General features: G+C 50.7%; 5 protein-coding genes across 5 annotated transcripts; 3 read left to right on the forward strand and 2 right to left on the reverse strand.

The window, feature by feature from the left end:
- Window positions 1–1,664: 1,664 nt before the first annotated feature.
- On the forward strand, window positions 1,665–4,829 carry F5B22DRAFT_546236 (glycoside hydrolase family 92 protein). The gene is made up of 4 exons (XM_047972904.1): window positions 1,665–3,000; window positions 3,127–3,770; window positions 3,910–4,043; window positions 4,118–4,829. Exons 1-4 carry the CDS (start codon window positions 1,974–1,976, stop codon window positions 4,713–4,715), a joined length of 2,403 nt encoding a protein of 800 aa, XP_047833682.1. The 5' UTR covers window positions 1,665–1,973; the 3' UTR covers window positions 4,716–4,829.
- Window positions 4,830–5,073: 244 nt separating this feature from the next.
- On the forward strand, window positions 5,074–6,510 carry F5B22DRAFT_546266 (uncharacterized protein). Its single transcript, XM_047972905.1, has 5 exons — window positions 5,074–5,374; window positions 5,450–5,509; window positions 5,560–5,725; window positions 5,800–6,229; window positions 6,308–6,510. Exons 1-5 carry the CDS (start codon window positions 5,187–5,189, stop codon window positions 6,388–6,390), a joined length of 927 nt encoding a protein of 308 aa, XP_047833683.1. The 5' UTR covers window positions 5,074–5,186; the 3' UTR covers window positions 6,391–6,510.
- A 1,189-nt stretch (window positions 6,511–7,699) lies between these two features.
- On the reverse strand, window positions 7,700–10,221 carry F5B22DRAFT_546275 (uncharacterized protein). Its single transcript, XM_047972907.1, has one exon. The coding sequence runs from the start codon at window positions 9,830–9,832 to the stop codon at window positions 7,889–7,891; it is 1,944 nt and encodes a 647-aa protein (XP_047833684.1). The 5' UTR covers window positions 9,833–10,221; the 3' UTR covers window positions 7,700–7,888.
- A 664-nt stretch (window positions 10,222–10,885) lies between these two features.
- F5B22DRAFT_546273 (uncharacterized protein) lies at window positions 10,886–11,936 on the reverse strand. Its single transcript, XM_047972906.1, has 2 exons — window positions 11,229–11,936; window positions 10,886–11,144 (listed from the first exon to the last, which is right to left on the reverse strand). Exons 1-2 carry the CDS (start codon window positions 11,834–11,836, stop codon window positions 11,003–11,005), a joined length of 750 nt encoding a protein of 249 aa, XP_047833685.1. The 5' UTR covers window positions 11,837–11,936; the 3' UTR covers window positions 10,886–11,002.
- A 1,918-nt stretch (window positions 11,937–13,854) lies between these two features.
- Window positions 13,855–14,682, forward strand: F5B22DRAFT_634557 (uncharacterized protein; the record flags this gene model as incomplete). The annotated part of the gene is made up of 3 exons (XM_047976995.1): window positions 13,855–13,993; window positions 14,058–14,386; window positions 14,449–14,682. 3 exons carry the CDS (start codon window positions 13,855–13,857, stop codon window positions 14,680–14,682), a joined length of 702 nt encoding a protein of 233 aa, XP_047833686.1.
- Between the last annotated feature and the right edge of the window lie 614 nt (window positions 14,683–15,296).

Raw genomic sequence — 15,296 nt, forward strand, 5'->3', positions numbered from 1 at the left:
GAGGAAAGGGTAAGATTTAGTGAGACGAGGAGGAAAACACCATGTTATATACATAATATGACCGCTGCCATCATAGCTACATACCTATCGCGCTACCCAAGAGCAGCCTTGCTCTAAGGGCTGTCTGTGTGCTATTCGAAGCTCGAGAGTCATAGAGACCGCAAGGGGGGAAACACGGCTACAATTACGACCAGAGATACTGGGTTATTGGGGGCCCAGCTATGGCGAGACATGTACCGGATCATTAAGCTGTTTAGCACGGATATTCCTCCGTGATGGTTACGTCGATGTGGACCGGTCAATATAAATGATGACGAGCATACGCCATCTCAGGGCCATGACGAGGTGTGGTCGTGCTTGAGGTCCTAGTTAGCACCGTAGATGCTAATCTTTCATATTCTCAAAGTTGACCCTAAAAGGAAATCTAGAGTAGTCTAGGTCTCACATGCTGAAAAGCCTATGAGGTTCTGCTCTCCGGGCCAAAAAGGTGCGTGAGATGAGCGAGTATATCCCTAACCTGGCGGATATGTCCTTATGCTTACGTGAACATGACCTCTCGGGCGTGTTATGTGGGTTTGTCGTTCGGTAGTGGTTACGGACACCAAAACAGATTGGGAAACTCTCATGTTTGCAAGTAGCTCTGGGGCATTTTACGTCGATATCTTGATGTAGATGGATGCCAGACTACGATGAGTAGACAGGGACTGGGGACGATGGACTTGGTTCGCATTGAGTACTAGCATCGCGAACCCAGTATATACGTAGATTACCTAACGTCACGATTAGGCAGGCCGTGGCCGTCGCGTTGGGCGGGCTATTCTGTCCGGGATTGGGGTCGAGTATCGCGAAGGCTCATGAATCATTACTTGTCGTGGTCGTCTCGGCAGCGGTCTTGATTAGCGCATCATGACGGGTACTTATTGGCTCCGCAGTCTGCCGTGTGCGTAGAAGGCATACTGGATTCTAGCCAGGTATATAAGTATATGGGTCGGGCGTATATACGGCCTCGAGCGAAAGCTCGGAGTTAGTTGCCCCTGGATAGCAGGTAGGTAGATGGAATGGTATTGCACATAAGAAGTGACCTCTCCCCAGCGAGGGTTTTCGTGATAAGAATAACTGCACCAGAATCGCAGATACGAACGTCGCCCTAGAGTGGGCTAAAAATGCAGTGCATCCCGATTCCCGCGCTTTCGGAATGAACGAGGTTGCTCGCTTTATTGGCTGCCGAGGCTGCTTTAGTAGAACAATGCATCCCAGATTTGGCTGTCCTCAAGATCTTGTGGGAGTCTTCCAATTGTGAAGGGGTCAAGCAGATGGCATGGAACTGAGCGGTCTGCAGCACTTTACGAACCATTTCTATGGTCTCATTTTTTTTTCACTCTGGTCTGGCCATGTGCAACCCTCCGGCCGGACATATACTTCTCTCTGTATGTGTAGGTCGACATTAGTAATCTGTTAGATATCCATCGCAGCAACGACATTTCACATCACATTCTGCTGCTCATGAAGCTTTTATGAAGCGTGTCGGCGACAATGCTACGAATCCCATCCTCTTACCTCTAATCCACAGCGGTATCGTGAATTGAGACTTATCTCAGATATGAGGTATGTACACATGCAATGCCGGCAAGTCGGAGCCATCTTAGTCATGTTCGACAAAACAAGGGATGGATCATCTACAATGTCCAACGTCCCCCTCCTTCGCTCGTCTTTTATAGGAAGGTAGGAGCTGCAATATGATCGTGCCTCGCATCACTGTGGGGATGCAACGACCCGAGCGTCGCATTGCATCTGCATATATACTCTGCTCTGCTCTCGGTGTAGAGGGGAGTATCGGTCCATTATTCGCTGTGCAACCTCTGACGGTAGCATTTATATAAGGAATGCGTGTGTTCCAGTCAAACTCCATCTAGAAATAGTACGATTAATTAGCACGATAGAAATCGTGGTGTGTGGCATATCTAGGCATCAGGATGGCGAAAGCATCGTGGGCTTCCCCGCAATCTGCTGCCCCTCGCTACCTTTCCCTCTTCTTCTTCTTCCTCATAACGCCCCCCCTCGCAGCTCTGGGTGCCGAGGACAGCAGCATCCTCCGCTTCGTAGACCCCCTCATCGGCAGCACGAACGGAGGCAATGTTTTCGCGGGCGCTACGAGGCCCTACGGGCTCGCGAAGGCCGTCGCCGACGTCGACGGCCAGAACACGGGCGGGTTCTCCACCGACGGGTCGAATGTCAGGGGTTTCTCGGCCGTCCACGACTCCGGCACGGGAGGCAATCCGAGTCTAGGCAACTTCCCCTTGTTCCCGCAACTGTGTCCCGACGACGAGGTGAATAATTGCGCCTTCCGCATCGGCGATCGCGCCACGCCGTACGTGGGCAACTCGGTCGCTGCGTCGCCGGGGTATTTCGCCGTCGAGTTGGGGTCGGGGATCAAGACGTCCATGACCGCGAGCGAGCACGCGGCACTGTTCAGATTCGAGTTCCCCGCCGCTGGCGATGGTGAGAAGCAGCACCCTCTGGTGCTCCTCGACTTGACGGATCTCTGGCAATCGCGCCAGAATGCGACCGTCAGCGTCGACGCCGAGACGGCGCGGATGAAGGGCAACGGCACGTTTCTCCCGAGCTTCGGCGCGGGATCTTACGTCATGCACTACTGCGTTGATTTCTTTGGCGGAGAGGTCTTTGATAACGGCGTCTGGGTGAATAATCGTGGTGGCACCGAGCCGAAGGACTTGTACGTCACCCGCGGCTTTAACCTCTTCTTTCTGGAGGCGGGCGGTTGGGCGCGTTTCGATGGGCTTGCTGATAATACTCTGACGGCGAGGGTGGGTATAAGCTTTATCAGCGCCGAGCAGGCGTGTCGAAGTGCTGAGACGGAGATCCCTAGTCCCTTGGATGATTTTGACAGGCTTGTAAAAGAGGCTGAGGATGCGTGGGAAGAGAAATTGAGCCCTATATCTATTAGTGCTGGTGGTGCGAGCGACGAGCTTTTGAAAAGTTGTAAGTGAAATACTACATGGAGTCAATTTTCTTATATGTCTTTTTGATCATACAGCAAAAGGAGACCTTAAAAAGGTGATCTATATGCTATGAGCTACGCAGCTAAGACTAACATGAACGGTGTAGTTTGGAGCGGTGTATATCGAACCATGATCTCGCCGCAGAACTACACAGGCGAGAACCCCAAATGGGACAGCGGCATTCCCTACTTCGATTCATATTACTGCATCTGGGATTCCTTTCGTGTTCAGCATCCTCTCCTAACCATCGTAGACCCGGCTGCGCAAGTACAAATGGTAAACTCACTGTTAGACATATACGAACACGAAGGGTGGCTACCCGATTGCCACATGTCGCTCTGCAACGGGTGGACACAGGGCGGTTCCAACGCCGACGTGGTTCTCGTAGACGCCTACGTCAAGAACCTGACGGGCATCGACTATGAGCTCGCGTTGAAAGCCATCATCCAAGACGCGGAAGTCGAGCCTCTCGAGTGGGCTTTCCACGGCCGAGGCGGGGTGCAGAGTTGGCGGGATCTGGATTATATCCCGTATCTGGACTTTGACCCAGTGGGGTTCGGAACGAACTCAAGAAGTATTTCGAGAACGCTGGAATATGCCTATAACGATTATTGTCTAGCGACGCTCGCACAGGGTCTGGGTCAGACTGATGTCTATGAGAAATACGTGGCGCGGAGCACGAATTGGCAGAACTTGTGGAAAGAGGATCAGACTTCTGCCATTCGGGGTCGAGATACCGGGTTTACCGGGGTATGTTTCTCTTTCTACTGGTTCTCATCTTGAGAAGATGAGTTATCGGCGAAAATCCGCCAGGAATATAGTTTCCCACATTCCACATGTTTATATACAGATGGTGAGTATGTGAGTTACGGCTAACACTGAAAACTAGTTCCCCCAACCGAAATATCAGAACGGAACCTGGGGTTTCCAAGATCCCATCGACTGCTCTGCACTTGCAGGTTTCTGCTCACTGACATCGAACCCGAGCGAGACCTTTGAAGCAAGCGTCTGGCAGTATCAGTTGTAAGTAACATACCCCCCTTTTTACATCTAAAAAGGAATAAAAGACGCTTGAGACTAATGATAATTACATCTAGCCTGGTGCCTCATTCCATGTCCACCTTAATCGAGTACATGGGCGGCGAGGAGAAGTTCATAGACAGATTGAATTTCTTCCACAGCTCAGGCCTCGCAGACATCTCCAACGAGCCCGTCTTCTCGACGGTTTACCTATACCACTACGTCGGACGACCAGGTCTCTCGGCGAAGCGCGTGCACACGTACATCCCCTCGGCCTTCAACGCGACGAACGGCGGGCTGCCGGGCAACGACGACTCCGGGTCGATGGGCGCCTTCGTCGTCTTCGGGATGCTCGGGCTCTTCCCGATCTCGGGGCAGGACGTCTATCTGATCTCGGCGCCGTTCTTCGAAGCTGTGAATATCACGAACCCTGTCACGGGAAGGACGGCGCAGATCAAGACGGTGGGGTTCGATGCCGAGTATGAGAATGTGTTCATCCAGAATGTCACGGTTAATGGAGAGCCGTGGACGAAGTCGTATATTGGACATGCGCTTTTCACGGAGGGGTGGACGTTGGAAGTCGTGCTGGGAAGTCAGGAGTCTAGTTGGGGTACTCAGCTTGAGGACCGCCCGCCTAGTTGGGGCGAGGGTATGAAGATGGCCGCCATGTTGTAGGTATCTCGGCTTATCCAACGCATAACGCAGGAAATATCTGTAATCACCATCATCATTGGTAGTATTGAATAATTAAAGATTATCTGTAATAAATTATCATCATCATTTCTGGCAATTGCGATTGATCAAGGAAATGTAATGTGTAGGTACGCTGAATGCTGAAATGGTCCACTGTACCTGCTGGGACCTGCTACGCCTACAGTGGGGCATCAGCAGATGCTGGGACTCATCTGGGGTGCAGTAGCAGCCTTCAGTGGGCGGCTTCTAGCCAGCGTAGATCATCCTTGTGATGTCACGCCTTTATTTGTCAATTAGGTACCGACCTGTTACAGCCTGGGGCTAACATTTCGTCTCACCATTCATTGAATACCTGACCTGCCTTACATTGATGAAATTTCGGCCGTTTGAAGATCCAGGATACCTTCAATCTCTCACGCGCAAATCAATCGCATCCCAGCGGAAGGAGACAAAATGCTTAGACAACGACGGCAAGTAGGCTTGGGCTCTACGACAACCGCGAGGAAGCGCAAGTTCCCATCTACCTGGGATGAGTATGAGTCTGGTGGCGTGAATGAGGGGGCGATGAACCCCGAAACCTCACCGAAGAAGAAGGCCAAGGGCAAAGAGAAGACGGGGGATGAGGAGAAGCGGCTGCGACGGTGAGAACCGCTTACTTTGGCCCTGGAATTATTGAATGGGCATGAGAAAGAGCTGATACCATCGCCATGAAATAGCTTTCGTGAAAAAGCCCCCGCCAGCTTTGAGGTCATATACCAACGAGCAACCGAGCAACGGTGTGTCCCTGCTTATCTTCAAGTTTCTTCGCCGGTGCTGATCCGACCAGATTCTACGTGCTAAATCGGTCGCGTGGCGGCGATCCAAACTGCCCAGAAGAAGATGTCGAGATCACCGGCTCGACAGGCAACATCTACAACGTGCACGTTGCGCAGGTTCCCACATGCTCCTGTCCGCACGCTCGCAAAGGCAACCAATGCAAGCACATCATCTACGTCAGTCTACGCACCACTCTCACTTTCACCCTCACTCTCATACTTCAATTTCCCCCATCTAACGCAGCCCTCAGGTCATGTCCCGCGTTCTCCGCGCTCGCGCAGACCTGGTCTACCAGCTCGCGCTCCTATCCTCCGAACTGCGCGAGATATTCCAGAATGCGCCGCCAATTGGAATCGGCGAGGACAGCAGTGGCAGTAAAATCCAGGACCCGAATCGCAAGCAGATAGAAGGCGACTGCCCCATCTGCTTCACCCCCTTCGAGGGAGAGGAGGATACCGTGTATTGCCGCGCCACGTGCGGCCAGAACATGCATACAGAATGCTTTCAGATATGGGCTGCGACGAAGCGCCAACACGCCCGCAACGCTATCACATGTCCGATGTGTCGCTCTCTGTGGCAAGACGATGAAGACATGGTCACGAAGATCAAGAACACCGGAATGGCGGGTGCAGATGGGTATGTTAATGTCGCGGATCAGTTAGGTATCAGTGGGGTAAGAGGTACGTGTAGCCCAACTTTATTCAAATCCTTTTGTTTCGCATGGATTACACGACTTATTTGCTAACTGTGGTCAATAGATGTGAGCACTTATTATGACGGTCCGCGCCGTGGTGAAAGGGGCCGCGGTTATTACGGCTCTTGGAGTAATCGGTATAGGTGAAGAATCGAGAGGATCTATTGATTTCTATTTACAAGCCGGGAGCTTATGTCTGAGTGAGGGGTGGAGGCCGCATACATACCCTGTTCTCGGGAAGTGAGATTGCAATTATAGTCCTCCATTATTCGCCTTTACACCCCTTACACTCAGAAGATCTATAGGTTTGAAGATGATTGTAACTACTTCGACTTTGCGATATCATTTCCTCATCACCTCATTTTTGGAAGGCCGAGGGAATTATTGATGTTACGATATCAAATGCTCGGCGGGTTCTCCATAACCAGCGACGAGGTTGATAATCACAGCCCTAAACCATTTACGAGGGATGTGATGAGAGCGCTCGCCTGGAAGTGTTTTACTCTGGAAATGGACCGAGCGAATGGAGATATACTTTGTGCACTATTCCATAGGACATACACTACTCGTACGATATGGACGGGACGAAACAGGACACCTGCGGAGCGTACACACAAGGCGAATCTTACAGAGGCGGATCACACAACTTCAACTTCGTTTTAGTCTGATCAATCTTTCCGTGTCGGGGTGTTGTGTGCCCGGTTAGCTTGTTAGCAACCACACCCAAGCCCCCGACCGTAAAAAACAAAACCAACCTCTCGGATCGACGACCGTCAGGTTGGTTATGAGGACTCAGACATCCATCCCCAGCACTCGATCTTGATCTTTTATCTCGTAAGATTGCCTTGTTAGCAACCGACCGAATCAAGACGATCACAACTTCTTGAATTTTAACCGATTGGCTGGTTGCGTCCACAGCTCCGACGTTACCAATATCTGCAGATACGCCGCGCAGATCCAGCTAAAGGCAAAGGTCACGCTCCATTCTACACTTACGCCGAGTAGCCGTGTCTACTCCTTACACCATCGCATCCGGCTCGGTCGACGTCTAGGGTATGACGGGTAGTATTTTTCCGAGTTTCTGCCCTTCACTGCGCGGCACTGTAGGATCGTACCCTGCACACTCTACCCTATCGCACTGTCCATACCCTCCTCTATCCTGCGTCACATACGTGCCAACCCGTGACTTTGGCTTGGCGACTATCTTGGGTGGGCTATCTGCAGATACGGTAATATATCCGAAACGAACGCCTGAGCTAAATATCCTCGTAAGGATAGTTACTTAGTCTACTGTAGGCTAGGTCTCGTCTATATCGTTCATGCTTTATTGTGGGCGTACGGAACCTCCTGAGGTAGTTATTAGGCAGGTATAGCTAGTCATTTAAGGAATCAAGACATGTCGACAGGATACATAGATATCTAAATAATAGCATGAATGAGAAACAAAAGTAATTATATATATTTATGCAGATGGCACGCAAGTGCCAGAGGTATAATTAAATCTAACTGGAAATTGATTTTGCATTTACTCCCCTTCTAACCTCTCTCCCATAGGATATCCAAACCAGAGAATAGTCCAGAATCACACTTTTCATAGCTATGCTTTATAAGCGACATAACTTAAATATCCCACTTTATCTACCTATTACTGGAAAAGCCATGAAACAGCTTTGTACCCCTTCGCATTCTTTTTCGACTTGAGCTTCCGACTAGCCGGGCCAAGAACATACGCGACCTCGTCGTCGTCGTCGGCGCGGGCATGCTTCCGCGAGCCCTTGGCGGTCGGAGTAAGACTTATCGATTCCCCCGTGTAGGGAGCGGGCGACGGCGTGGCTTTCCAGTTCGACGGGCCCAGGCCTAATTGCATTATGGCCCTGCGCTTGGGACTGGGCCGAGTAGTATCTCTAGCCGGCGATGAGTCCGTGTCTGCTGCAGGTAGCGTCGACGAGGCCTTCCGCTTCGGACTGGGGAAGGTCACGGGTAGGTTGGGCGTGGGGCTTTTAGATTCTCGCCGGGGGAATAGAATCTTTGGGGCCAGAGTCAACTCCGGTATTTGGGAGGCGGGCTTGCGTGGGGCCGAGGGAGAGGGAGTGAGATTATTAGGCTGTCGTTTAAGAGGTGTCGTGAGACCTGTAATCGACGAACTGTTAGGATTGCCCGTGGATGGGTCGACTTTGGAAGAAATTGGCGTGTTTAGTCCGTATGCCGTTTGCGCAGTTCCGGATTTTGGGTTTCCGTCTCGAGTCACCGGTCTTGGCGTCTTGTCGATGGACGAAAACAGATTTAGGGGCTCGGAACTCTTAGAGGCTCTAATATCCTGACTCATGGCCGGAGGTTCGTCGTTGGAATCATCGAGGACTATGAGTGGTGTCGACGCCGGAGGAATCGGAGAGAAAGCAGGGCCCTTGCTTGTGGGTTGGAGCTCGTCGTCATCAGAGTCATCAACAATCACCGCATCCTTACTTCCAACGTTCAGATCGGGTACTAGCTTATGCTGGTTTGGCATAGGAACTGGAGGTGTCCAATCTCTTGGCGGGACAGGCATTGGTGGCGGCGAATCGAGCATAGCAACGTTATTGTCTTCTGCGGGCTGCTCCTCAGGAGGAGCGACATTCTCCAAACCCATCCCGTAATCGGCGTCGTTGTCAGGAAAACCCGTGTGCACATGTGGCCGCTTCTCTGGCTTCATGTTTTTGATATTGACGGGTCTCATCATACTATTGGCGCTCTGCCACGGCCCCGGCCTACCGCCACTGTAGTCTCTTACCTGGTTGACGCATTCTACGGATATCCGAGCCTTGTAGTCCATAGCGCGAACCGCTGCCCAAGCGCACCGCCCCGTCATTTCGGCACGCACGAACTCCTCATTAAACCACCCGCTGAGATCTCTATAGAGATCATCGGGGCTGATGACTCCCTCCTCCAGCTCAAGGAGGCGATCTATCATTTGCTTAGCATTCCAGTAAGCCCGCGGGCCGCACGAGGTGGAGTCTCTCTGTGCAGGGATCCACACGATTTTTGTACTGGAGGGTGAGAAGGAAAAATCTCCAGCCCGGAGAAGCCATTCGCGCAGTCTTGAGCTCACCCTATTCATCGTTGTATTCTTGCGTTCCGGATCTATGACAACCAGATCCTCGACGTGCAACCATTCCGTCGTTCCCTCACGCAAAGCCTTATGCATGAAGACGAGGACCCAGTGCATATCATTTGAGCAAATTGGAAAGATGCTGTACTCCGTTCTTTTAAGATTGGCCAGGGCGCGCTTCATAGGTACCTTAATTGCCATTTCCACGGCTTCGGAACCTTTGGGCCCCTTAGCCCAAAAATCGGGCTTGAGACCTGGAACCCCCAACCCGATCTTGTCTTGCAAAGCCTGCGGCAGGCCGCGGCAATACTCTGCTATAGACGTCTCGATTGCATCTCCATTTAGCCAATTATCCCGGCTATAGTTTAAGCTATTGAGACCGCGGGTATCGGGCCAAAAATTGGGTGGCTCCTTGATCTTGTTAAGCGGGATGTCGATGTGCTCGATTGGGCATGATGGGGAACAAAGGGTTTGCCCACTCCGATAGTGTAGTATGTGACTCATGGGGATGTCGCTCTTCCTAAAGACTCGAACTCGACGGGGTATATATAGGGGGAAACCGAATTTCTATATATTAAAAATATTAATGTCCTCTTGCTTTAGTTGTAGGAACTTTCCAGTTCAGCGGCCCTGCACCCAATACTATGAAATCGCTGCATATAAAGGAGTGCTCAGTAGAGAGAATGGGACACACAGATGAACAGGTGAGTGCAATTTCCCTCTTTACATGAGAGCAAGTCAGTTGGATCAAGTGAAAGTGTTTGTTAGTATGGGAGTTCGAAAACATCAACATCTTCGACGTGCGTGAAACATCAGCTATTAGTTACACATTGAGTACATTGAGGTGTAGTGCAACAAAGGTCTTTGAAGCCAACTGGCTCGAATTGTTCAAAGAGGCCTGTCTCTTTATGAAGGATTCGCTTTCGGATTATTCTTTCACGTTTAGCATCGAGTAGCAGAAGGCGCGCATGCGAAAGATATTTCCCTTTGTTCTGCGGTCTGACAATTGATTTAGCTGCGCCCCAAATACAGCGCAGAAAGATCCTTGATGAATAGTCAGACGCTTTTTGCGACAGTATTGTCCGCTATGATTTGCAAGTCGGCATCCTTTTCTAGGATTCAGATCTCAACATGCTTGTTGCTGATGCCTGAGTGTATTGTAAGACGGGGTAGCAGCGGACACAGGGCGAGAGAGCAAACAACATTCAGAGTATGCTCCTAAACATCTTCACGGAAGTCTCATCAAAGCCAACGAGATAGGACCAAAGAATCGTCAGGGCTTATGTACGCTGTCCCAGATTGCCACAGAACCAGGCTCGGAAAAGTCGCACTATGCACGGATTTTCGCTCAAGCTCAATGCCAATCACTGTCGATGCTAATGAGGTAAGGGTGTTCGCGACTCCAGGCCTTGATGGTGCGAATTTAAGTCCTATTGCTTAGGAATGAAGGCTGCACCACCTGTTTCACGATAATACCATCGCACATTTCCAAGCCATTTGCATGTTCGGCGCCACCCTGGAACATGTCGTAACACTACATGATGTTGGAGAGGCGAACTATAATTCATGTGGCTATTGACTGGACACAGTCCATGTCGCGATAAGTTCAGATTCTAGCATCTACCACGATGGTAGGCAGAATGAAGGTGCTGTGGGAGACAACGATCTCAGCTCTCAGCTCTCATCCCTGAATCGCCAGTGAATCGTCGTGCTAGAGAATGTGGTGTCGGCCTGATTTTCTGGGAACTTGGCCTTGACGCAAAGCTGGTCTAGCTGCTTCATCCGTGTCCAATCTAAATTTTCAGGGCCGTGAGAGCTTTGACATGTTAGTCCAAAAGCCACAGTTACCATTTGCAATCATTAGGAGAAGATTGAGCGATTGGGGCCATGATGAACTTACTCTTCCCAAGTCCCATAGGAAGTTCCGATAAACATGGCAGGGATGTGTGTGGCTATAACCTGGGAATAAATATCCCTGTACAAGTGTACTCCGAATGCCAGGGTCTTAGGGTCGACGAGCTGAAACCCAGCGGGAGATTCCACGACTTCATGGCCTAGGCTCTCAATGAAGACTTTGTCGACGGAGTTGAGTATAGGCTCCTGGAAAAGACAGCGAATTTGGTGGCTCGCTTGAGTTTGAAGGTGTTCGACGATGGAAAGGAAGGCAGCTAGCTGGATGTGGGCCTTGCGTTTCTGCTCCCACGCACCATCAGGCGGATCAAAGGTGCCCAGACCAAAGCAGATGGCGGTGGCCACATTGACGTTGACGCTAGCAGCATAGCTAGAGAGTAGGTCTTGAAGTTGGGTAAAAGAAGATGAGGATTTCCACTGGCCAGCAATACGGTCATAGTCCTGCTTTACTTGCTCGAGAGACAGACTTGCCGGGCTTGGCAGCAAAGTGCTCGGGACAGAGACAGTCAATGTCGGCTTTTTCTGGCAGCGCCGTCCCTTACGGCGATGGACTTTGACCCATACCTCCGGTGGCTCATCTTCTGTAGTGAGTGACATGGGTATCTGAGAAAAGATGGAATATGACGCTCAATAAACCGTGAGAAGAGTGAATGGTTCTTGAGCCTACACAAAAGCCCCATGAACCCACCAATTGGTGTAGCGCAGGTCAGCAAGGATCTACATAGGTACATAGGTACCCTTCTGTACTTCCTGTACCTATGTACATACTGTAGGTATGTATGTAGTGGGTATTTCGGCCTCCCTTTTAAATAGGTATTATTTGTTAAATACATATACACACATATCGAAATACATATATAAAATTAAGTGTTCGAATTCAGAGATTGAGATTTATCCGCCATGTGGACCTACCACCCAGCCAACCTCAGTAACCTTTCAATCAAATGTTAGACGATAGCTTCTTCTTCTTTCCCAGTGTAGCCCGTCTGTCTCGACATTTGTGATAGTGTCAGCATAGTAAATCTATTCTAGTGCATCATTGTGCTACTCTCGTCATCACCGATCATCTCGCTGCGTTTAGCATTATCACAACAAGTATTACAGAGATGGTGTAACCCCTGTAGATCCAGCACAACGACCTTGACCCTATCTTGAACCATCCCGAGCGACCGCAACGCGCGACCAAAGATGTGACCGCTGCGGGAGCTATCCGCGTGTCTGGTGTTCCTCCCGTTTCACAAGAGTAGAGCGCTTGCATATAACGTCTGCAAGGAGACCGATTGACTGCCGGTCCAACACTTCCATCACGATTCGGCTGCCGGTCGGTGGCGGGCTTGGCCTATAATTGGGTCTCGCGAGGCTGTTTCTTGCATGTCTTGTCGCTCGTCTTGCTTGCATCGATGCATGGATCAGAGCTCGGGAATAATGCATTCAGATCGACCACCTTTTATTCGTCATGATTATCGTCAGATTATGTATCTCTTCGCTGTGGTCATACCCAGCATCTATCTAGTGAAGATGTCTGGTTCGACAGAATGTAATGTGGTAGCGTCATGATGGTCAGACTCTCACCTACTCACACTCGTGCAAAGATCCCAAAAATAGTCTTGGGGTGTTACCTATCTGACTCTCTCGACCCTTTCGAGCTTCTGCTGTTCTACAGGCCGCCAAGGCTCGCGTCTTGGCTCCCGCCCGAATCGCTCTGGGAGTGGAGATGGATGGGCACACTCGCTTTCCCAAGTTGGATAGCTCAGCGCTTAATGGTTGTGAGCTCCGTCGTCTGACTGGTTGCGCAAGCTCCAGTGACGGGCGACCCTTGGACAAATCTCTCCCCGCTAGCTGTCCGCTTGCTGGGAAACCCTGTAGCTTGCCTCCGGACCACAACCTCGTCCATGCCCACCAGACGCTGCCATTGGCTATCTCGCCCTCAAATCACGCCCCCGCTGGCCCTCGATGCTCAGCGGCTCGCTGTTGCTTCGTCGTCGCCCTCCCATTGGCCGTCTGACAGGACCGACGCACGTCGTGCACACCGTCCAGCCATCCTCACTGGTCCGTCGAGGCTGGAATGCCGCCCAGATGGGTAGGCCCCTGGGTCTCTGGGGGCGGGGTGGTATCTTGGTGGCCATGCAGGTTGTGATGAGAAGAGCGCATTGCTGTTGGCGCTTGGTCGCCGGTTAGGCCGCGTGCCCATTCTTAACGGCGATGACCGCCCTTTATCGCCCAGCCTTGCTTCTTCATTGACATTTCTCAATTCTTTCGTGCGACCTATTTTTTGACGACCGAATTGCTCGTGATCAGGAGAGGTTTGGATCAATCTCACCCTCATCGCGATCAGACTACCACTGAACACCACGAGTGTGTTGGTGTTACTCCCTTAACAACTTCCCTCGAGCGCGAATTACCCCAACTCAGTAATTCCGTTGACATTCAGGGGAGAGTAATTTCGGTTCTGAACAGACGCTGGGAAAACGGAACATCGTCCTAACACGATAAAATCTACGGTGGTTTGAGGGGGATAATCGAGCGACAAGGGGATTGCTCACAGAACAACCTCACTTTCCCTTAAAAGGGAAATCATATCTCTGGCACACCTACAACCTCGCAGATATTGCAAAATGTTGCCTTCACTATTGCTGGCCACGACGGCCGCCACTTTGGCATCAGCACACACCGTCATCACATATCCCGGATGGCGAGGGAACAACTTACATACAAATGACGACTGGCCATATGGCATGCAATGGCAGTACCCATGTAAGCAGCGTTCACTCTCCTTGCGAAATGTAAGATCTATCAAATTACTAACACTCAAAATTAGGCGGCGGTATCAATCTCACAACAAACCGGACATATTGGCCCACAACAGGTGGTGCGTTAGCATTCCAGCCGGGCTGGTTCCAAGGCCATCAGACCGCATTTCTTTACGTCAACATCGGCGTCGGCACCGATGGACCCGACGGCGGCCCATTGAACATGTCCAACCCCATGGTCCCACCATTCCAGCTCCTAGGCCCCTCGAACGGGCCATATCCCGGCACAGTCTGTCTGCCACAGGTCTCACTGCCGACGAATTGGACCATGAACCCCGGCGACAACGCCACGATCCAGATTGTGGAAATCGCTATGCACGGCGCCGCTTTATTCTCGGTATATCTACCCTCTTGCTCCCTACTTGAAAAAAATAAAAAGCTAACTCTGCCCGTCCCCAGTGCGTCGACATCACCTTCGCCGAACCCGGCGATGAGAGGATACCAGTGGTTAACGAGACCAACTGCTACAACAGCTCGGACCTCGGCTTCGCGAGCATCTACACCATAACGACGCACGCCATCGGCGACACGGCCGACCAGAACGTCGCCACTGCCGCCGCAAGCCTGCGCACCGCGGCTCCCTGGCTCGGCTATCTCCCTGTACTAGCGGGAGCCGCGTGGTTGTTAATGTAAAAACAACATAACACATAAAACAGGATTAAAAAAAAAAATCAGAACCCCTTCCGAAATCCAGCTGTGCGAAGATGTCTACGACGACGGAAAGTGAGGAAAACAAGAAGGAAGGAAGGAAAGAAAGCTCTATACCCAATATGTTCAAACTGTATATCCTTAACTTATTCTCTTTTTATTTATTTATTATATAATAGCGTCATCAAAGGCGGAAACCTGGCAGGCAGGCAGGCGTTCCGGGATCATTAGCAAATGCATACCTACGAAATTTACTTAAAACATCTCCGAGGCCAGATAGTGGTGTATCTGTCTTGTCTTACGTAGCTTTTGATAAATGAAATATTCAATCTATATAAGCGATATCTCATCGTCTTTTTCCTTTCTCCTGGTGTCCTTGTATCTTAATGCGTGTATGAAACGATGTACTGAAAGTAATGTAATCACTTGATGAATGAATGCGTGATGCGTGATGCGTCAGGGTGTATGTAGATAGACTAATACTTACAAGAAATACACCTTGTGGTCCAATAGGTAGCGAATCAGAAACACATTTGCTGCGCATTACGTTACGTTACGCCTAACAGACCCGAGCTCAAGTCAAGTGCGACGTCGGTTAG

Source organism: Xylaria bambusicola, assembly GCF_022495145.1.
Source record: "Xylaria bambusicola strain CBS 139988 unplaced genomic scaffold F5B22scaffold_8, whole genome shotgun sequence".
Taxonomy (NCBI): Eukaryota; Fungi; Ascomycota; class Sordariomycetes; order Xylariales; family Xylariaceae; genus Xylaria; species Xylaria bambusicola.

Bases quoted from the DNA above. Each gene is read 5' to 3' on its own strand.
- F5B22DRAFT_546266 (XM_047972905.1), top strand. From the start codon at position 5,187: ATGCTTAGACAACGACGGCAAGTAGGCTTGGGCTCTACGACAACCGCG. The intron at 5,375-5,449 runs GTGAGAACCGCT...GCCATGAAATAG, and splicing joins GAGGAGAAGCGGCTGCGACG to CTTTCGTGAAAAAGCCCCCG. The intron at 5,510-5,559 runs GTGTGTCCCTGC...TGATCCGACCAG, and splicing joins CAACGAGCAACCGAGCAACG to ATTCTACGTGCTAAATCGGT.
- F5B22DRAFT_546236 (XM_047972904.1), top strand. From the start codon at position 1,974: ATGGCGAAAGCATCGTGGGCTTCCCCGCAATCTGCTGCCCCTCGCTAC. The intron at 3,001-3,126 runs GTAAGTGAAATA...TGAACGGTGTAG, and splicing joins CGACGAGCTTTTGAAAAGTT to TTTGGAGCGGTGTATATCGA. The intron at 3,771-3,909 runs GTATGTTTCTCT...ACTGAAAACTAG, and splicing joins GAGATACCGGGTTTACCGGG to TTCCCCCAACCGAAATATCA.
- F5B22DRAFT_546273 (XM_047972906.1), bottom strand. From the start codon at position 11,836: ATGTCACTCACTACAGAAGATGAGCCACCGGAGGTATGGGTCAAAGTC. The intron at 11,145-11,228 runs GTAAGTTCATCA...AACATGTCAAAG, and splicing joins TCCTATGGGACTTGGGAAGA to CTCTCACGGCCCTGAAAATT.
- F5B22DRAFT_546275 (XM_047972907.1), bottom strand. From the start codon at position 9,832: ATGAGTCACATACTACACTATCGGAGTGGGCAAACCCTTTGTTCCCCA.